Source organism: Epinephelus moara, chromosome 4 (genome assembly GCF_006386435.1).
Source record: "Epinephelus moara isolate mb chromosome 4, YSFRI_EMoa_1.0, whole genome shotgun sequence".
Taxonomy (NCBI): domain Eukaryota; kingdom Metazoa; phylum Chordata; class Actinopteri; order Perciformes; family Serranidae; genus Epinephelus; species Epinephelus moara.
This window is the reverse complement of record NC_065509.1, coordinates 22,087,407-22,110,089: the sequence shown is the minus strand read 5'-3', so window position 1 is coordinate 22,110,089 and position 22,683 is coordinate 22,087,407. Positions and strand designations below refer to the sequence as shown.

At 41.8% G+C, this 22,683-nt stretch overlaps 2 protein-coding genes across 2 annotated transcripts in view; both read right to left on the bottom strand.

Moving 5' to 3' along the window:
• The window catches only part of fbxw11a (F-box and WD repeat domain containing 11a), a 19,933-nt gene extending 8,087 nt beyond the window's left edge, over positions 1–11,846 (bottom strand). The window contains exons 1-7 of the mRNA XM_050041988.1: positions 11,706–11,846; positions 6,970–7,038; positions 5,540–5,759; positions 5,044–5,230; positions 4,675–4,765; positions 3,742–3,879; positions 1,016–1,134 (exon numbers count right to left, since the gene is read on the bottom strand). Coding sequence (XP_049897945.1) covers positions 1,016–1,134; positions 3,742–3,879; positions 4,675–4,765; positions 5,044–5,230; positions 5,540–5,759; positions 6,970–7,038; positions 11,706–11,744 — 863 coding nt within the window. The 5' untranslated portion in view covers positions 11,745–11,846. The remainder of the gene's footprint in view (positions 1–1,015; positions 1,135–3,741; positions 3,880–4,674; positions 4,766–5,043; positions 5,231–5,539; positions 5,760–6,969; positions 7,039–11,705) is intronic.
• A 1,572-nt stretch (positions 11,847–13,418) lies between these two features.
• On the bottom strand, positions 13,419–22,043 carry etf1a (eukaryotic translation termination factor 1a). Its single transcript, XM_050042077.1, has 11 exons — positions 21,887–22,043; positions 21,393–21,503; positions 19,917–20,092; positions 19,072–19,211; positions 18,796–18,934; positions 18,447–18,637; positions 16,935–17,064; positions 16,643–16,816; positions 16,474–16,538; positions 16,233–16,380; positions 13,419–14,183 (listed from the first exon to the last, which is right to left on the bottom strand). Exons 2-11 carry the CDS (start codon positions 21,476–21,478, stop codon positions 14,101–14,103), a joined length of 1,332 nt encoding a protein of 443 aa, XP_049898034.1. The 5' UTR covers positions 21,479–21,503; positions 21,887–22,043; the 3' UTR covers positions 13,419–14,100.
• Positions 22,044–22,683: the final 640 nt, after the last annotated feature.

Sequence of the window (22,683 nt, the reverse complement as noted above, 5' to 3'; positions counted from 1 at the left end):
CCTCTCGCCTCTCCCCGCAGTTAGGGACCGTTCTCCAAGGTACCGCTGCTTCTCTTCTCAGTTTCTTTTCTGAAGTACACAGTAAACTCCATAGTTTTGAAAGAAAGTAGTGTGGGTGTGCGCAGGTGCAAAGATGCATTCTGGGTGGGGCATGAGCGACTGGAGCGAAATTGGAGTGAGAGATAAGGCTCCACTCCACCTTTTAAAAAAATAGCCGCTCCTCGCTCAACACAAAATCCTCCCGCTCCCCGCTCCCGCTCCGCTCACATGCTCTGGTGTGAACCACCAAGCCTGCTATTGTCTGGCTCACCATGCTGGAGTGAAGCGTATCCATGGTCTGCTCTAGCAGGGGACCCGTGGTGTGTTGGAGGTCTTCATGGAGAACATAATCTGTGATGCCATCACCCAGCTATATCGAGCATGCTGAGGAAGGCCATAAACGCCACGGATGTGGCGTATGCTCTTTAGAGGCAAGGATGCACTCTGTACGGCTTCGTGGATAAATAGATACGTTGGTAATTAATATCCAAAAATCTGTTTTGTCTTCGCAACACATCTTATAGGGGACACAATAGTAGGCTATTTAATATGCTATTAATGAATTTAATTATTTGGCACCAAACATTTTGGCCATTGATGTTTTAATCTGTTGGACAACTCCACATGATACCGTCCAAAAGCCGGCATATACCAGCTAATGTAAACTCTGAGCGTGTCATGCAGACTTTAGCATAGTAGTGCAATTTTAGTTTCATAAATAAAGTAGCTATAAATGCCCATCTACTTTTTGCCTCATGTTGCCAAATTTAACCAAGGATGTACATTATGTTCAAACTGAAAATAGGTTGGGAACTTAAGATAAATAACTTTCATTTGATCTGAGCACAGTGGAGCAGTAAATCCCTGCAACTCATCAAAACGTCCAGTCTAATTAACACTCAGCAGAAGTGTTACTACTTGCTGGTCGTACTCCAAAACACAGTGTGTTCTTTCTGTGACAAGATGTGTGTCGTACCTGACAGTTGAATCAGAAGACCCGGTGACGATGACTCTCTCATCATACTGCAGACACAACACTGAGCCTGTGTGACCGGTCAGTATCTTCAGACATTCCAGAGACTGCTTATCCCAGATCTATCAGAAGAAAGCACAGGAGTAGGAAGAGGATGAAGAAGCAGAGGGAGATAGAGGAGGACAAAGAGAAAAAAGAATAATAAGTGGTTGTGAAAAGGTTGCAGATTTGGGTCATGCTAAGAATGGCCTATTCTCACAGCAGTGTTCATGCCCCATTTCCCCACTGCTGTGCTGAGCTCTGAGTGTGTACGTAAGAGCCCTTTCAAGCTCATCCTCCTCCAGAACAATAAGAAGACAAATCCACTCTTCTCCTCCCTCCATCCTCCCCTTCTCTTCATCATCTTTTCCTCTTCTCCCAGGCCAGACAGATAAGTGGAACACACAACGGGTCTGGAGCTGAGCCCTTTTATCCTATAATTCACTTGTGTTCTGTCTCAGTGTCTGCTGGGTTAGCTCAGCGCCATAGACAATAAGATGATAAGCCATACTGAGCCGGAAGAAAAGATTCAATTCATAACTACACAAACCCAGGTAGGAAGAAAACAACCACACACAGCATGCATGTGTTTCTCAGAGCCAACACTCTGGCTGCTGGTGCTTTGGGACAGCAGGGGCAACAGGAAAGATGGGACTTAAACTTCTAACCAACCTTCTTCCAACCATGTAAAAGTCCAATATATATACCACTTACAGGTCCAGTGTGTAGATTTTAGGGGGATATTTTAGCAGAAATGGAATATAATATGGTAAGTATGTTTTCTTTTATGTACAATCACCTGAAAATAAAAAATACTGTGTTTCTACGACCCTAGAATTAGCCGTTTAAATACACATAGACAGCAGTTTCCCATTTACAGAGATTGCCATGTTGCACCGCCATGTTTTTAGAGTAGCCCAGAATGGACACACCAAATACTGGCTCTGGATAGGGCCATTAAAGTTTATGCATCAGCCGCCATAGTTCTAAGCCCCTCTGCAGCAGGCACTGGCGGGAAAATACTGATTTTTTTTTTAAACGAAACCACCAAAGGATGTCCAGGGGTGTGCAAGATCAGCTTTAAATGTGGATTTGCAGTTTATCTTAGCATGAAGATTTAAGGGGAAACTCATCCCAATTAATGTAATGTTACTGCTACAAAAGTAATGTTAAGAGTTCAGTTCAAGGAACTTAAAAAAAATTAATTATCGTAAACACTGGCTCCCATCTTGCATTTACTCACACAATTTTGTAATAATGACACTGCTGTATAAACTTAACCTCCTGTGAGTGTTTGCTGCACTATCTACACTGTTGTCTCATGAAGTTGTCTCAGGTTCCAAAACTAATCCAAAAGCAAATTGTTTTATTATGTTACAACAGTGTTAGCCTTGCTAATATTATCTTAGCAGAAAGTAAATGGAACCATCAGAGGCTAATGCTAATGTCAATTTAGCTGGGACATTGGCCAAGGAACTCAACTTATGCTATTATTATTTAAGAGTGGAAATTGGAACAACAAGTAAATATGGCTAGCATCCCCTGCATCAAAACAACTCAACCGTATTTGGTTATCTTTAGGCATGCTGGCGCAGGTGCACTGCATGTGTCAAGCACAGATGCCAGGAGCTATATTTTTTTAAGTCAACTCAGAAGGTGTGGCTCTCATTTCATTCTCTGTGACTCCGTCCTCGCAGGCAGGCAGGGCTGGATTCTCACGTGATCTTGTGATTCTCGCCAGCTGCCTTGCAACATGATTTGGGCAGACATGGAGGAGAGTGAGGTTGTAAACGCAGAAACCTGAAACACTTTAAATGACTGTTCTCAGGAACCTTAAAGCTTAAAAAATAATTTTACTTTTACTGTTTTGTGTCTTTTGTTTTAAATTGTTCAAAGTGTTGTCTCATGTGAAGCAGTTGTTTTTTGTTTGCATTAGGGTTCCAAAAACTAAAATAAAAGAGGAAAACAAATACAACATACAAACTACTGTACTGTGATGTATACCATTATCATGATATAAAATTACATATACCATGATTGAAGATTTTGGCCACATCCCTAGGTGCTACCAGCTGTAATCCTAGTCAATGAGTTTCTGTGTCCACGAGCCGTCGGTGCATTGCCCGTTCATCTACCATCCATCATGGGCGGCTGTGGCTCAGGAGTTACAGTGGGTCGTCCACCAATCGGAAGATCAGTGGCTCGATCCCCGGCTCCTCCAGTCTGCATGTTGAAGTATCCTTGAGCAAGATACTGAACCCTAAAATGCTCCCAATGGCTGTTATATTGGTGTGTGGGTGTGTTTAAGCTGAGTAGCAGGTGGCACCTTGTATGGTAGCCTCAGCCACCCATGTGTGAATATGTTTGTCAATGGGTGAATGTGATATTTAGGTAAAGCGCTTGGAGTAGTCTGAAGACTAGAAAGGTGATATACAGGTCCCAGGTCCACATAGACAACAATGACAGGAGAGATTTGGCATTAGAACATAAAGAAATTATACCTCATATAATTAAACAAACACCCTTTTCCTAATTTGTCCACTAAAGTCCCTGATAACATGTTGACTAGACAGATCCCTAAGAGGTTATATGAAGAATATGTGACCGGCACAGTGGCAAAAATAATAAAGTGGGCAAATTCATTCACTATCACAGACCTCAGACTGACCTTTATGATTACACACACGTACCTTGATGGAATTGTCCCTAAGGCCACTGATGATCTTGTCATCGTCGTACTGGAGACAGTAGACCCCTTTACTATTTTCTGAGCGACACTGAATCCTCTGCAAGTTGTGTCTGCCACATCGCCAATTTGCCTCAATAGTCTGGAGAAAGGAGGGAGAAACAATGAGAAAGATGAACACAACAGGCAACCAAGGAGAGAAAGAGAAGCAATGTAGCTGAACAGAGAGAGAAGATGGAGGCAAATATCATGTCATGTAATATTATTAGAGGAGGACAGTTAAAGATGTAATGTAGCCAGATGGAAAGTGGTTCAAATGAGTCCATATGAACTAGGGGTGTCATAATAAACCAGTATTGACGATAACCGTGATATTTAAAAGTGAAATGCTGATATTGTGTTAATAATATACATGTGATAATATCATGTAAATAATCCAGAGCCTCTCAAATCACTTCCGCTTCCTAACATTCTCGCTTTGTCTCCCTTACCCAACTCCATCTGGTTGCCTTGTCACTATCCCTTAACTGTGATTGCTCTTTTTGTACGTTTTTGTACAGTGGTGATTACAGACTCTCTCTCCATCTCCCTATTCTCATGTTTTGTATTTTGAGTAACATTCATTTGCAAAAAAAGACACAACATACAATAAACTAAGTTAAAGATGAATATGACTGATAGAATTATTTTAATGTTTTAAATATAGATATCATAATAATATTGTAATTGTGAACTTTGGCCAAGATAACCATGTAGTGAAAATCTGGCATCGTGCCAGCCCTAATATGAACCCATTCATGCTTTCCAGGGTTTTCGACACACTATAATAAATTCTGTGCAAGTGGCATTTTTAACAAGGAAAGAAAATATTTTTATATTAATAAGTAAATGAAAACAGTGTTCACATTATACTGAAACCCATTTCACTGTCTCTTACCTCTATGTCTTGGATGATCTTGGGATAAAGGGAGTGATAGTAGGAGTTGGGTGGGACTTCTGATGTGCGGTTCTTGAACAGATATTTCTCCCTAGGGAAAGACAAATATAAGAATGACAGCTGCTTTGTATGCACCGGAGTATAAACTTACTTCCTCCTTCTATACCTTTCCTTTTTTTCCTAAATCTACTGGCAAAAAAACAAAAGACTAACAAGCACACTAAAAACAAGTGGTTTAACTTTATCCACAGAGAGCATCCTTTTAATTTCTGCCAGAGTGTTGGCCAGTTTTAGATCTTATTGTAAAACAAAAGAACAATAGCCAGCCCGTTATGTGTGTGTGTGTAGTAGGTCTAGGTCTATTCTCACCACTGGTGTCTCTCAGACAGGCCTTTCCAGAGCGGGTCCGTGCGGACCATGCGTTCAATGAGCTTCTTCCACAGCATACCCTCAGAGATGACCCTCTGCCACTCCTTACACACCAGCTCTGCCGAGCACAGCGAGCGTGCATCCAGGAAAGACAGGATGTTCTCCGCTATGTGATCCAAGCCTTGGGCTAAAGAGAGGAAGAAAAAGGCTGAGTGGAGTGTTTGTTGCAAAATGAATAGGATTTCATCTGGTCAGTTTATCGGTGCCTAGGGTTCATTATTTTTAACTGTTATCCATGTTTATAGGTATTTAGTTCGAATATTAAAAATGCCTTGAAGATCAGATGAAGAAAATCAATCATACAAAAGTGGATGCATGGACATAATTCAAATCCAATTTCATAAAACCTGAGAGTGATGAGTCTTACATGTGCCTAACCGTACAGTCACATTGTCGTCAATGCTACTAAACGTTGCATTTCTATCTGTATTTGTACCTGGCAGCGCAGTGATGAAGTCCCTCTGCAGCATGGGTTTGAGGTAGGAGTTGATGTGGCCGTGCTGGTAGTGGCACATACGGGAGATCAGGCGCTCGACAAACTCCACCTGGTCGGCCTCTGACCACTGGTCAAACAGGGCGATGCAGTGTTCCTTCTCCTTCTCGTAGTTACCCTCTGACGGACGCTTGCGGGACCCCACAACAGGACCATTACTAAGCTGTAAATTAAAAAAAAACAAAAAAACACTTGAATTCAGATCTACTTGTAACAACAGAATAAAACAATATCACCTCAATTACTTTCCAAGTCTTTTTTTCCATCCTTATAACAGTCTGTGAACAACATCAACAGGAGTCTCTTCATGTTGCACAATGGACTAAGTTAAAAATCAATTTTCATTGCTGAGGGTTAAAGCTCGTTAAACCACTCGAAGCTCGCGATGGTGTGGGTGTATGTGTGGGAGTAGGAAAAACAATGCTTTAAAATAAATGTCAACATCAGTGTGAGGTTTTTACTTGAATAAAGGTGAAAGGAAAAAATACAATTCTGATGTCACAGTATACTGAGAATTAGGGCTGCAGTTGTTTCTTCGTCATAACGAAACACTGTAATACTGCACTTAAATTGTAGTAGCAACGCAATAATCTACCTTCTGTGTGTAGGCACCATTTTGTTTAATGCTTGCCATGCTGTTAACTCTCTGACCAATCAGATAAAGCCCTCAACAATAGGCAGGGTCCAACCATAAGGATTGCTCGATTGCCCGGGGCCAGTAAAAAGTAACACTGGGCTAGTTAATACAATCAGTCAGCTGCCCAATCGAACCAGGCGAGCAATGTTCCTATGTCTGCTCTACTCTCCAAGACTTCCCTTTGCTCTGCCTAGATCTGTCGTTGTGGGAGTAGACACGTCATGCGCAGAGAGACACAGGCAGGCTTCTTTACTTAATAGATGAAATGGTATCAATTCATCTAACATGAGCAAAACGCAAAAGAACATTCATTCTAATTGGAGAAAAACATAACGACCGGGTTTAAATGACGACTCGTGTGATGAGAGTAGCGTAGCTCCTTTAACGATAGCTCAGTGAGTAGCACCACGTGGTCAAGCAAGAGACAGAGTGTTGGTCAGAGCAGACAGCTGTCGGCAATCGCAGTAGGGAAGAAATTAACAGTTAAGTTGTTGAATGGTAGTACAGTGAGGGTTTGGCCCACTGCAGCTCTTTAAGACCAAAGTAAAGTAAATATAAATATATGAACTAATACATATACTGTGCATGTCTGAGTCAGCTTTATCGCTATTTTCCTAATGCTGAGTGGCTGTAAATCCTGGAGAAATTGTTTCAAACATTGTTAAAATTGTAGTTTTTCATATTTTCAATGATACTGAAGCCTGTATACACCAACAGCGCACACACACACACACACCTTGAGAACTGTGTTCTTCTTTGGCGACAGGTCGTCCACGAGGTTCTGTGACTCCATCCCTGACGTGTTCTGTAACAAAAGAACAAAACAAAGAGAAGTTGCGGGTTAGCGTTTTATTGTCTTTGCATCTGTGTTAAAGGCACTGTGAGAGCCAGGGCAGCGGTGTGGACAGCGCTGGACACGAGAGTGCCACAAACACAGCCAAGGAAGGGAACCATCATGACTTCTGAGGCGTGCACGCACAAACACCCGTGCATACACACACATATGGAGTGAAAAAAAACTGAGCACTGCAACAAAAGGAATCTATTTGCTTGCTTGTCTGTGATGTGGGCTAAGTAGTCTGGACAGGAAATTAAACTGCAGCATCTTGGGTATGTCACTGGCAGCAGCTCGGGCATGACTGTAATGAAACTAAAATCAGATAGTGGTCTTACAGTACATACACAGGATAGAGAAGAAAACTGAGAGGTTACCGGATCCCACCCATTTCTACCATGTCTTAAGTATCTTACAAGTGCATTGCAAACAAGCTACAGAGCCTTGAGTCATTTTAATAACAACAGGGCTATGGCACAAATCACCTATTGACAGTAATGGAGTGAGAGGCTGACCATTTAGCCTGGCTCTAAACACTTAACGAAGAATAAAATCTAATAATAAACACATAACAGGTTCTTTATAGCATAAACACTGCTTTGGGAGTCATGAACAGTCTGGCAGCAATGTCATAACCTTACATTTATCATTACATATATATATACAAAACCAACATGTAGACCTGCTAATCCTCATAGGGAGCATTGTAGTTTTAGCTCTGACTGAAGATACACCAAATTATTAATGTTGGAGACCACTCTAAACCAACACGTTTGCACACTGTAAAACACACACTCAGCTACGAAAACTCTTTAAAGGATACACTGCAAGCTCTCCGGAAATGAGCAGGAACAGCACAACCTTGCCATAGCATCACTACATAGGAAAACACCAAAAAAGGACTAATGTATAATTGCTATTATCTGCAACTTGACTTCTATTTTTTTTTCTATACAATGTATATTTTCTGTTCACAGATACCACAAACTAATTTGGGGAAATGGGACAGGCAAAGCCTTCTACCTGGGAGAGGGTCAATGCTATCACATATCAGTGTAGGTGATGACTGAGCCAAGGTCACACTCTTTGAAAACAGCTTTGCTGGTGAAAAAGCTAAAATAGAGGCCTGTCTGATTATTTATTTTCATAGCCTATCTGTTAGTGCTTCTCCAGAGGTTGAAGAGTTGCCATTGGCGGGCTGAACCTGGGGCCTATCTTAGACACTGGATTGCTAACGATCTGGATTTTCTAAGTAAAACCCAGAACCCCCTCAAGAGCCATTCCAGGTTTTGCTCGGTGTAATTAACCATCTAACTTGGAGATGCTGCTACATGTGGAGAGCAAATTCAACAAAGAACATATCAGTGGTTGGCAGTAACACAACCACACAAACAAACAAACGGTCAGGTACCAAGACCAAAGCAGACAGGACAAGAAGCCAGAATGGGCTTGCTGGTGTTGATGAACATGCAGAGCAGAAGGAGAGAAGGAGGAAGGAGAAATAAAAAACAGACAGACCAGGTTTGGCCAGGCAGGCAGGCAAGCAAGCATGTAGCCTCTCAGAGCTTGAAGGAAGACCCCCCACCTCGGCCCTCACACCTCCAGGTAGAAGGGGAGAAAATGTTACTCCTCAGTGCGGGGTTATTCTCTGGTACGCCCTGCATCCTGCTTCCACTCATGCCAAATTTCGTAGGAAACAGTCTAGTATTCAAACTGATTGTAAAAGTCTTCAGTTTTCATTACATGGCATAATCACTGTTTGACTTTAAGTTTTCCGGGACCTAATTTAGATGCAAGAACTGTGATTTGACATGATTATAAGGAAGTCAATTACAGTTTATAAAGCTACAATTTTGTTTCAAGCAGAGAGAGTTTGAGGATGCACCAGAGAAGAACCTGAGAGCAGTGTGCTTCCAACAGGGAGGAAAGGACAACGGAAGGTGAGGAGGTAGGAGGGTGAGGGGGTGAGTGGGTGCTGTCTGCACCAAGGTGGTATGAGGAGTCATGTGGAGTGGGCGAAGAAAAGTGAAGGGTGTGGAGATGGCGAGGGAGGAAGGGAAGGGAGAGGAGGAGGAGCAGCAGAATTAAGAGGAGAGAGGCAGAACCTGGTTGTGAGCCCGGGTGGAGGGGATGCTCTGCAGGCACCTGAGTGCACACAAACTCTCAGCCACCGAGGAGCAGCCCAGCCAGAGAGAGCGAGGCACAGAGCACTGTGTGAAAGAGAGAGAGGAAGGGAGGAAGGGAGAAGGAGAACGAAGTGGACAGGGTGAGGGAGGAAGAGAAAGGGAAGAGCGAGAGACCAGAGATGGGAAGTAAAGGAAAAGAGGAGGGGGGTTGATGAGGGAAGTTGGGAGGAGGAAACCAAAGGAGGTGAGTGAATGGATGGATGGATCAATGAATGTATAGATGGATGGAAGTGGTGAGGAGTTGGTGAGGAACGGGACAGGCGGAGTGTGTAAAAAGTGTTAAGAATATAAAGGTAAAATGAAAAAATAAACAAATAAACAAAAAGGTTTGGTTTGGAAATTGAGAGGAGGTGGGTGTGTAACCATCAAAAGGTGAGGAGAGAAGAAGAAGGGGAGGAGGTGGGGGATAGTGAGGGGAAAAACCAGTATTAGAGCTACACACACATTGGCACAGTGAGCGCAGGAACACACACTCCTTCACACACAAGATACAGACTGATAAACATACACACAGAAGCATTATTAGACATGAACTGGGTGGGGATAGGTAGAGGAGAGGGAGGGGCAATGGGAGTAATTGTCAATTATTGCCACTGGTTTTGACAGAAACCCCACCCACTGTTCTGCCATCCCCACTCTCATGAGTGGTTAGTGAATAACACTGGGACAAAAATAAAATCAAAATAAATACACAGACACAACCCAGACAAATTTCATTTTTGTAGGCCTGTAGGATTACAGTCCCCTGCAAAAAATGTATATTTCCCTCCATTTTAATATGTGTGATCAAGATGTATAAATGCATTAAGTCCATTGGCTACACACAGTATGTGCTGTCCATACTTTGTCAAAACTATTAATCTCTTTTCTGATCTTTTCTTTTCTAATCTCTTAACTGAGTAAGCACCTGGGTAAAGTTCTGTTTTCAGTCATTATTATTATTATTATTTATCTTCTCTCAGGGACCAAAATAAAGCCTGAACAATCACAGAAAGATTTGGAAAGCAGTGTTGCTATTGCTTTGTATTAATTGTTCTGTCTACACAGTAATTTTAATTGTGGTTTAAATTTTTTTTTTTTTTTTAAACTTTTTAAACACGTTCCTGACGTCTGGTTAGTGTTTGATCTAGTGGCTATCTCCAATACTAATTTGTCTCTAAACTAACATTTAATTCCTCTCAAGGATGGTTATTTATGGTCTATAAACATCTATGATAACTGTAGACACTTCGCTTTAGCAAAAGTATAACACACTCTTCACTCAGCCACGGTTCTGTTACACAGGACACGTCTGGTCCATCTTATCTACTGTACAATCGAAGATTTTACTTTGTAGGCCTACCTGGCTATGTCAATAGCGAGTAACTTATGACAATACAGTTGATTTGTTTGGTAACTTACAGACACTGAGAGCTGTGCGGTGATCCAAAAATTATAATAAACACCTGCCAGAGGAATGGAAACTATCCACGTTTAAGTTCATTAACAAAACAATACCTTGTCTTAATTGGCGTCTTCCTTGAAACCACTTTGACCCCTGTAATGTTAATGTTAGCTATTACTGAGCTAACGTTAGCCTAGCCTGGCTAGCTTTTCAAGATAGCTAATCATTCCACAAAAAGACGATTACCTGTTGACCAAATCTGAACGTCAATAAAGGAAAGCCATGTTAAATAGACAGTTCGTGTTTCTGGTTATCAAACGAGCTTTTACCGACCTGACCAGTTTACTGTTTTGGTACGATAACGACTGTCAAGTAACCCTAGCACTTTTAGCATGCTAGCTATTAAGCTAATTGCTACCTCGCTAATCGTGGTAACGCTATGTGAATGAAAAAGCTATACACTTCCTTCTACGCACTTCGAAAATATAAACAGAGAACCAGCACGATATAGAGATTTAAGCAGCATTCCGTTGTATCGAGGAATCCATTTGACAGCTCAACACATCTGTTATCATGTAGGCTGCCTTGACATAAACTACATAATATAACATACCCGTAAATTTACGTAGTTCATCGCCTTCTAGCCTGTGTTAGCTGGATGGCTAAGTATCAGACAGGGCCCAGTTAAAGTGGCGCAGCGTCACCGCAGTGAACGCTACCCCGAGAATCCTCGGCTGTCTTCGGCCGACGACTGAACATCAACCTTTTAATTTCCCCTCTGTTTGCCAGTTGTATCCAAAACAACATATGATTTACATTTACCAGATGTTGAAGTCAAGGTTTCGGTTATTAATCCGACCAGTATGCGGAGCATTCTTAGCGAAATGTATCGATAATTTCAGGCCCTCCCTCTGTTTTCTGGTCCCCCCTCCTTTCTCCTCCACCTCTCCCGACAAGCCGCTTCAGCCCATTCCTGCCGTCGAATCGAGCCTCGGCGCTTCCACCAATATAAAGAGACATACTGATCACTTCGGGTGTTCAGGATGCCATAACAAAACGAATCTTACCATCAGTTCCAACGTTTTGTCCTCCATCTCCGGCTCCATGTTGACGATCCCCCCCGAAACTCGCTCTGAAAATGGAAACCCAGCCCTGCGTCGGCGGCCCGCAAATGCAGAGACGTCATTCACTTCGCTCAACCACACAGCTTTGGTAGGGCAGTGTCAAAAGGGTGGGTGGGGGGATGGTGACGCCCATACGGCGATAGGGCCCGCTGATTGGACGGATTTTGTCAAAAGGGGCGTGACTTCGCAGGTTTGCTTTTTATTGATTGGCTCACCGTGCTACCAAGGCTTCCCCGGTGACTCCCCCAAACAAAAGGGCAAATGGATGAAGATGCTGTTGCTATCCTGAAGAGGAATACACTAAGGCAAAATCAATCATCCGCATAGCTTTGCTATGAGATGCTGCAGGATGTTGGCTATTTTAATGTCATGTGTGATTAAAGGAAATAGTAATTTAAACCACGCTGCATAAAACAGCAACATAAGTTGTGCTGCAAGGATTTAAGGTTATGTGTTCATAAAGCTTTGTGATAAAAATGATCAGTTTTAATAAGAGGTCTGGGTTGTTTTAGTACATTTACATCCAACTGCATATTTTAGTAAATCCACAAAGGATGCTGCATGGTTAAAATATTATTCACATTACAGTGAATAAGGAGAGGGATAAAACAGACATAATAGTCACAACAGGAGCCGTTTGTAAAAGCAGATGAGTTTAAGGGTTAACTGATGAGTAAAATGTGGAACTGTGTGAAAATGGATTGATGTAGGAAGACCTGTGTGCCTTTAAACAATGTAATCCAGAGAGTAAAGCTGGCACTCAGGCACTACCTCAGTTCCCTTCATCCTTTACCTCAGTTCACCTCTGCTCATGCTTTCCTGTGAATCCCACTGGCATTAAAGGAGTATGTTTGACGGTCAATTAAGTGTTGATATTTGAATTACTCACATCCCAGTGTCTCAGAACTGTAATGTGAACTTCGCAGGACGTGTTTTATGGTTGTAATATGTAGGATGTTTTATTTCCTCAACACTCTACTCAGTATTCATCAAAGCAAGCTCCTGTAATGCACTTTTACTTCAGTAGTTTGTCCTGTGAATTGCTGTGACTCATTTTTTGAAGAATGGATGAGTGTTTGGTGTATTTAACAAGGCCATTCTTTAACAACTCCTTGGGCAGTTCTGTCATCAGCATTTCTTTACAAAGCGTTATGAATGAAAACTTGAGTGTATCTTTTAGCTTATTTCCTTAAAAGAGGCAAGCAAATGCCAGCTGTAATTTTCTAGATGACTAACATCACATTTAAAACTGTATCAGCAGAAATACATTGATAAATTCAGATTCTGAATGGATTTTTGATGACATTTACAAATGCAATCACATAAGTGTAATCTTCTAATTGGGGTTCAGATTCTTAAAAATACGAGAATTTATCTGAACACGTCACCTTATGCTAATGATGCTAATGAATACCAAGAGATCTGATACCTTAGCTTTCTGCAATTAAAAATTAATTAAATTTCAACATGTGGAGGTGGATCCTGAGGAACTAATTACACAACAGAATCCCCCAAAAGTGGTCATGCATACTTATCACTCACACAGCACTACAACAATATATATATATATATATATTCATTTAAAGTCAGAAAAGCAGAGAAAAGGTCCGCCTTTCCGGCACAGGATTGAGACCACAGCAGATGAGGAGGTAGCAATGGTTTTCAGCAGTTCAAATTTAATACTTTGTCCCCCTTTCTCTACAGAAACCCAGGTAAAAAAAATCCCCCACTCTCATAAAATACAACAGCAGCAGTTACCAGTAAAAAAATGAAATGCAAAAAAAAAAAAAAAGAAAAAAGAAGAAGAGAGAAAGCATAGAGGGGAGAAGACAGAGAGAGAGAGAAAGAGAGAGAAGGTAGGGACATGTTGAGGCAAGAAAGGAAAATATATTTTCTATATGTGAGGAGTGAGTCCAAAGTTCATCTTCAGACCGGGTCGGGGACAGCGAGGAATCTGGGAACTTGCTGTTGTGTTCATTCAAAATGGAGGGGAGGAGGAAAAAAAAAGAAAAAGAAAATGAGTCGAGTCCAATCCAACTAGGGGAAGGAACCAGCACTCTAAGGCAGGGATTTATTCAGGAAGGGCTTTCTCCCTCTCTGGATGAAAGAAAATCTCACTCCTCTTCAGCCTGTGTGATGCTTTTTGTCGTGTGTACAGATGAAATGTATGCGCAAGTTTGTGTATGCAACAGGTAAATTGGAAGGTGTGTCTGTCATATATATGGTCAACACGGTCGCACCTCTCACTTGCTGCAAGAGAGGTGGCATTTTTCTTTCCTTATTTCTTCATTCATTCCTTTGCTTTTCTTTTTTTCTCCCAATATCAGTCCCCGACTACCTAGTAGTCATCCAAATCAAAGAACTCATCGTCCTCTCCTTGGTACTCCATGCCCTGGAAATCCACCCTGTACCGCAAGATGCCTGAGGAACACAGAGATGATAGGTTAACAAGGGTAATATGATGGCTGGCCAGCTTATGTCATGTTTGGTTAGATCGTGGCAGCATTAAAGGAAGAATTTGTATTAGGATAAACTAATCCCTCTTAGCTATGGGAGTGGGAGTATTTGTATCTAAAAAGCATGAATTTGTGAAATCCTCTTTTTTTTTTAAGTAGTACTTACGGAATTAAAAAAACATCAAATTTACTTTTAGGCTGAGGAGAAACTGTACAGGGAACTAATTCATTTCTTCAAAAAAAAATGTACTACCATTACATTCATTTGACATGCTATCACCTGCTCAACATTTTAAACCCACAATGATTCCACAACTGTCCTGCTAAAATGTAATGCATCACACCTGTTCATAAAGAAGGGATTCAAAGCTTTTGGATGATCAAAGTCTCTATCATACTCATATCTACAGGACAATCACATATCAGTATAAAAAGGCCTTACCTGTAACAGGAATCCAGGTTAATTATTTTTGGAAAACTGACATATTATGCCACTGATGTCCAGTTATGACAGAGTGTTTGGCAATATGAATCTCACACAGGCCTCAATTAACAGTAAGTATCGCATATTAAGGCTGCGTATAATCTTTCCACATCGTATGCATTTATTTTTATCAGATGTCACAGGCTTGTACTATAGCAACACTTTCAAATGTTTTGGTGGCATCTCAGCGTGCTGCATTGCCACCTCCATCAAATACGTGGCAGTCAGCTTCATCACACCACAGTCTGTATGGTTGTAGCTACTGCAGTAGGGGTCCAATCACACATCGCAATAAATAAAAAATGCTTGCAGTGATCGAAGGATCAAATTATTTTGGTCAATACCTTAACGGTATTGAGTACCAATATCCAGCCCTACACAAACTCTCATTTGGAGGAACAGTCTTTTCTGTTAAAGAAGCAAAACCATGGGACGTGTCTACCAACTGCAGTGAAAATTCAACACAATTTTAGATTTTTAATAGAGGTACTGAGTCATGGCTAAAAGAGAAACAACATTGTCAACAAAACTGTATTTTGTGGATTTATCTGTGGATGTACTTTTTCTTTTTTATCTGAAGTTAAAAAAGCCTCCTGTGGACAGGTGTTTATTTCACTACAAACACTAAACACACTGTATTTGGTCCTTGTAGATAAATTTATGTTACAGCTCTAATGCTAGTGTGATGCCCATATCAAATAAAATGAACTAACACACACTCTTTAGAATAAACAAATGTTTGAAACAACATTCAAACACTTGGAATATGAAGGATAATGTGAAACTTTACTGATCACACAGGGAATTACTAGTGCTTACCTGACTTCAAGGAAGAGGACAACAACATACAGTGCAAATACAGCTCAATAAATTGGGGTGCTTTAAATTTGTCTTCACTGTGCCTTGTTCATCATGTCTCCTGAGGAAAACTCAGAGAGGGTGGCCAAAGGACAGGAGGAAAGTGAATCAAAGAAAAAAAGAGAAGAGAACTGAACTGGGACAGTCTGTCCCCTCTACTGTATCAGAATCTATATCAAGTGGCCCAGTAACAAGTAGCGGATTTAGTTAAAGCGCAGGAGTCTGTTATTTTACACTGCTGTATATGTAAACAGTTATTTCCTAATGGTCTGACATGGCGTCTTTTACAGTGAATTAGTCACAGCCATAACCTAGTAAGTATAGGTTATAGTCTTGAGTTCATGGAGTTAAGCCAATGATTATTATTAGCCTGTGACATTCTTGTAATCATGTAGCCCTGGCTATCAATGTCTTAATTGCAGCTGATCTCAGCATAAAATAAATGTAGGTAGAGCAGCTTTCCTGAAAAGCAGCTCTTGTTTTTATTGTGACAAAAGCTGTTATGTGGCTGATAACAGAGTCTTGTTTACTACACTATTCCAGGTTGCAAAGATAAATAGGGGGCAGATAAAAAGGAAAACTTTTCTAAGGTACTCTTTATATTTCGTCCACGGTCAATTCAGCATGGTGAAAACCTAAAATACACAGTGGCTTAAACAACAGCATCCTCACCCCCGATGCCTCCAAAGCCCTTGACGAACTGGGATCCTTCCTGGCTCTTGTCTGTGACTATCTCCAGCGTGGCTCCAAATTTCTTGTAGTTGTTAGCAAACCACTCCAGCAGTGGCATGCTCTCGATCAGCTCATGTTCCTGCCCCGTCTAGAAACAAAATCAGAGTCAGGGACACGTGGCATGATGGGTAATGGGTCTAACTTAGATCACAGGGATTTGCCCTTTCTTTGCAGCGCTCACCTCCTTGTCTGTGAAGTGGGACTTGTCTTTCTCTTGCTCTGGCGTCAAGTACAAAGTCTTCTCATCTGAAAACCAAAGGACGGACATTGAAATTACAGCATCATAGCATAATATTGCATCTCAGTATGTTCCTTGTTTCTCAGCAAAGGTAGATGTGATATTTGTGTACCGTTCTCTGCTCCGTTGCTCTCGGCCCCATGTACACGTAGAATGTAGCGCATGGTGTCTAAGTTCTCGTAGACTATGAGGATCTCCACTGCTCCCATCTCCAGGGCTTTGAGTGTGTCCTCTACACCAAAGCAGTACTTCCCCGTGTCCTGGCTGATCTCATCAAAGTACCGCCCTGTAGAGAGGGACAACCATTAAGAAAATCTCAACCACAACAAAAACCTTTGTTTACTTTAGCTGTCACTGGAGACGTCCAAACAAAGCTGTTCCAGTGTGTCACTAAGACAACCCACCTATGAGCTTCTTCTCCTGGATGAACTTGACATTAGAGAGGACCTCTGCTGAGAGCTCAATAGCCTGGTTGAAACCATTTTCTCCTCCATAGGAGATGTCCACCAGCTTCAAAACCTTGGCCTGTAACCTCTGTGGAAAACAAACACACATATGGGTTAAACACACTGAAGAGATACCCGCACGCAGGCACACAAGTGATATGATCAGAAGCATATCAAACTCGGCAGCTTGAGAGCTAAATCCCTGAGTCCCTAACATGAGAGATATGGTAAAGGCTATCAAAAGAAATATGCTGACAATAATGACACATGCTGCTGGTTTTGTTTCCACCAGAGCTGTGGCAGGATATCTGTGGGGAGCAGGATATCTGTGGGAAGCTCAATCAACAGTTACCAATGTTAAGACCACCTTTCCTCAGGGGTTAGTGCGCCTTAAGAACTGCTGCCATGACCTCCCAGTAGAGTCTGGGATCATTTTCAAACATTTTAGTTGTTCATCATGTAAATACTCCGTCCTTTATCCAATATACTTTGTACTTAATATGTTGCTCTTTACAATATCGTTTATTATTGCTTAATAATTCAAGTAAAGATTACTAATATAATAACAGTGTATTGTGGTGTAAGTCAACCCACAGACGAGCAAATTGCAGATTGCACTAAATGACGCAGTGTAAATGCTGTTTCAATGAAAGAGGGTTTTAAAACAGGGTTGAGAGACGTACTCTTCATTATGGTATGGCAGAATACAGTATATACAAAGTTTATGAGACCTCTTAGCATTTAGAATAAACTGCTGCAAGTGAGAGAAACACAGTTAACCCACTGTATTTGCGAAGCACACAGTGAGAATTTGGCAAACAGTCCTTTACCTACAGGGTGCACAAACTATAATTCTTTACACTAAATGAAAAGTATATCATGTTTTTATGAGAGTATTTATAATATTTATTTAGTCTGTTGTATAGCAAGAGTATGTATCTTTTTTGTTTGTAGTAAATACTTAATTGTCATTGACTTTTATCAGAACCAGGGCGTCTACGGGTATCAGACACTTGAATTTAATGTTTTTTAAGACATTTTTGAAATAGTTTTAACCAAGTTTCAGACTGAACTTTCTTATTCAAGAATTGCAGTTAAGTATAAAGCTTAGTGGTATATTTACGGTCCTGCGAAGAGGTAGGTGTTATGTGGAAATACGGTTATTAATGTGAGTTAGGCTAATCTATATTTTGCCAACAGGTAAGTGCAAGTATAAAGTAAAAAGACACCATTAGTTTTAAAGATTTGTAACTTTGAGATGTGGACTTTCATGCAGGAGAGCTTGACTAATTTTAACAAAAAGAAATGAAAAATAAATGAAATACGATAAAATGTTTGTGACAATTATGACCTCACAAATTGAAACTATCAGACTATTTAAAGCCTAATACTAACAATGCTGAATTCAAGACATTTTAAGACTTTTTAAAAAGGACCTGCGGACACGCTTCAGAACAGACACACACTTACTGGGTCGAACATGTCCGACTGGCTGAGCTCGGTCTTGAAGTCGGCAGAACCAGCCAAGACCATTCCTGCCACATTAACTTTGTCATTGGACACAAAGAGCTGGACAGCCGTCTCAGCCACCTTTCTCACATAGTTGTGTCTCTTCTCCATTCTCAGACGAGCAAAACGCAGAGCAGACTGCCCTCCTCTGCCTGTCAGAAACATACAGAATAAGAGACAGTCTTTAGAACGAATCTTTACAGGAAAAGAGAGACAAATGAATGCTGGGTAATATTTAATCAATGCTCTAATGATCCATGCGGTGAAAATATCAAAAGTTCAGTGTTGTGTGAGTATTGTGGGTCAGTACCGTGCTTCTTGGGTAGGTCCACAGTGAACTTGTGCAGCACCTCTCTGGTGTTGCCCTGCAGTGTGCCAAACAGCGCCCCACTACCGTCGATCACAATAAAGCCAAACTTACTGTCGTCAGAGAGCAGGGCTGTCAATGCCTGTGTTAGGGGAGAGTGGTAGGAGGATGGATGATGAGAATGTGTCAGACAGCAAGTGCAAAAGACACTAAGAGAAGTATATGTCTGTACATGAAAAATATTGTATGCAGACACAGAAACCAAGCAAAAGCTCTCACCTCGGTGTGGAACTTGTTGTCGCAGAGGTACAGGGAGGTGTTGATTGGCTTAAAAGGCTCAAAGTCGATATTGACTTTCTTCTCCTTGCCTTCCTCTGTCACAATGGTGCCACAGTACACGACCAAACCGTTGGGTGGCACTGGCAAGAGAGAAATGTCAGAGGCCAAAAGATTAGATGAACATCAGGTTTTTGTACAAATAGATAAACAATGTACTGTTTCTGGAAGGGAGGCCAGCGTCATCAAGCTTTCTCAAACATGTGACTGCACATGTTGTAAGTTTTGAAAGGTCGCACAGTACTGTGACAAAATGTCCAAAGTGTTTTCCTTGGAGTGTTTTTCTATTATGATGTGAAGTATGCTCTGACATTGTAACGCTGGGTAATACACACTTGTCCTGTGCTTATAGTGGCCTACTTTACAATTCAAAGCTATAACCACAACACTATGTGCTAGTTAAACATTACCCTCTCATTTATTAGCTGGTTGAAAGCTGGAGGGAGGTGAATAATACACCATACACACTGCCAGTAAAATCTAAAAAAAACCTACATGCTGACAAAGAAGTTGTACAATTACATTTATATGATGTCCACTTCAGTCTAGACCTACTGTAACTGACAACCTATTTGTGTTTAGAAACCTGCCGCTATTGTCAAAGCCACTGAAATAATATATTTGCATCAGTAACATCTGACTAAATGTTAATCAAACGCTAGCTCTGGCCTTTAGTGGGAACATGAGGTTATTTTTGTCTGAAGGCGTCCTGATAGCTGCCCCTGGAAAAACAAAGTCCCACATTGAAGTCAGCAGGGTTATACTTGGATTTTCACAGCAACACATACCCTTGTTGTAGAGTTTTAGTCTTTGCTGTACAGAGGTGATGGCCCCGAGCACAGAGAGCCGGTTGACTCGACTCTTAATGTTGGAAGCAGTGCCAAACTCATCAGCCAACATCTTGGCCACTCTAGATATCTGGTCCTTGGGAGGGATGATCAGTGAGATCATACTGGTGCCATTACTAGAAAGACAAGAGAGCATTTAATGTCAGTGCTTACATAAACACTGAGGCATACATTCAGACAAGATGCTATAGGATGCAGTGTCTAATAACTTAACGCTGTGACAATGTGATTCATATCTATGTCAAAAGGACAACTGCGTGATAGGTGCTATAACTGTAATCAACTTTGACCTGTTTATTTTATTACCTTCAAGATAACACAGCCTCTTACTCTCATCTCATTTTGTAAACACAACCTTCCCTTGCAAAATAATCACCTTGTCAAGGTCTGAGAGGTTGAGGGACAAACAGGGTGGGCTTTCAGTTACACAATATACAATATCTGCCCTTGAAGCTGAGGACTGTTTCACTTCCACTACTCCACACTCTCTCACCATCCACTGCCAGTCAAAAGACAAAGCATACCAGTACAGGCTGACACTGCACACACACACAAACACACGGGCAGGTAGCAGCAGCTGGATGAATATAGGGCAAACGGTCAACTGTGTGTGACATGGCAGGCGGTGGAGCACAGGACAGCAGATTCTGCGCAACACTAGACGGCAAGCTGTCGCAGAGCAAGCTACAAGCCAGTATAGCAACACCCACATTTCACATGTCGTGTTTGATCATTCAAGCAGGCCACGATGGCCCTGCCGGCGAGCAACTGATTTCTATACAACTGACCATTTTGTAGCCAGTACAGTGTTAGTGTAACGCTAAGCAGCCCGTCTGCCATACGATAACTTAGTTGACTCTTGGGGGAATTAATAAGCTGCCATATATTCTACATGTAAAACGGCCAGGCTAACGCCATTTGACGTTGTGGAAATAGTCTAGCATATGGTAGTACCAACTGTAAGCTAGCCGGCCTTCCTCTCTCATCAACGTGCTTTCTTGTTAAAGACACCCATGGCGGCCTCTTTCCAGAGATGACGTCTGTTAGCGGTTCTCATTAGCAGCACAGCTAACATCACCGTTACAATTTTTACACCCTTTACAGGACCCGAGACAACATGCTCCGCAATGTCACAGACTAACAAAAACTCATTTTCTTCCATATTAACTTTACGGTTCCGACCTCCAGACAGACGAAATGCGACAGCAGTTAACGGTTAGCAGTTAGCAAGCTAGCAGCAAAAGCTACGGTAAGCGGGGTTAGCTATGCTAAGCTAACCACTCCCAAATTCGGCCCCACTTATCCGATCTCCAGCTGTTGCGGCGGTCAACATTCACACCATCACCTAAAGCCACAGGCCCGTGTACAGGTGGGCCCCGCCGCTACATCCACTCACAGCCCAAATCGATTTCTTACCCACGGGCAGCTTCCAAACTTTTGATCAGCTTCTTGATTTTCCATATCTCCACGTTCCTGTCCGCCGCGCTGGGGTCGTCCGCCATCTTTCTGCTGTAATCGCTTCAGCACCTGAAAAGACGTGAAAATGAAGAGCAAAACATATGCGTTAAACCGGCGAGTTAAGAGATTGACCGACATTCACAGTCTTAGTAGGCTGGCAAAATATTTGTCCTAACCAGCTGGGATAGATACCTCTCCAACCTAGTGGCGCGGTGTCCGTTAAGGCACCTGACCAGTACTGGCAGCTGGGCTGACCGTGAGGGAAAGACCCTGCCCGGGTTGTGTCTCTCAGTACAGTGCGCGGAGAATATCAGGCCTACAGTCTGCCAGGCCCTAGAGTCCACCCTGTTCTTATCTAATACGACCTACTTTCCCCTCTGTTCGCCTGGAAACCAACTGTCAGCTTTTAAGACGTTGAGTATATTTCAGTATAAATGGAGCCGGTACGGTACCTGCCTCGGACAACGCCGCTCCGCTCCGCTATCTGTCCGCTGCGCTACGTCGAGTCGGTGGTCCGAGGAGTGACGTTGCCTTCCCGACCGGTGTCTCTCTCCTCCACACGCTGCGCGTGGTGCTAACGACGGGGCTCACATGTGGGAGGTGGTTTGAATTGTGGCGTTTACTTCCTGGAAACCACATAGAAACCAATAACAGCACGTAGCTACTACGTCAATCATAAATACCGAAACTAATATTGGACGGAAGCAAAAAACATCATTGAAGCTGGGTGGGAGTCTGTAACTGAGGATCATGGGAGTTGTAGTTAGTGCGATGTGAGTCCAATACTTTAGCAAAACTAGCACATTCACTTTAACAGTTACCTTTATAAGTTGCGTTTAAGTGCTATGTGTGTAAGTGTGTGTGTATAAATGTGGATGTATGTCTTGCATACAGTTATGATGCGGTGAATAATGTATGTACTCGTGTATTATGGGGTGCTGTGTACAGACTGTGGCAACAAATGTCCTTGTAAAGACACAGTAAAGAATCTATCTATATATTAGAGTTAGTATTTTGAGCTAAAGACTTCCTTGTCAGTGTCATTAGTCTACTTATTATGTGTTTTTCATATATATTTACTGTGAAGAGTGACATCTGCTGGCCATTTTGGAAACATGTTTGCCAGATAAACTTGTTCTCAATCAGAAAAGCACATAAACTGTGGTCAGCTTGCTCTTTCACTTTTCTTTCTTGCACATTTCCTCTGTAAAAATACATTTTCTGGATAGGATGTTTAAGCCAATTCCAA

Excerpts from the sequence above, each read along its gene's own strand:
- etf1a (XM_050042077.1), bottom strand. The coding sequence starts at position 21,478 with ATGGCGGACGACCCCAGCGCGGCGGACAGGAACGTGGAGATATGGAAA. Across the intron at positions 18,935-19,071 it reads ACAACAAGTTCCACACCGAG|GCATTGACAGCCCTGCTCTC; the intron begins GTGAGAGCTTTT and ends CCCCTAACACAG. Across the intron at positions 17,065-18,446 it reads AGTCGGACATGTTCGACCCA|AGGTTACAGGCCAAGGTTTT; the intron begins GTAAGTGTGTGT and ends TGTTTTCCACAG.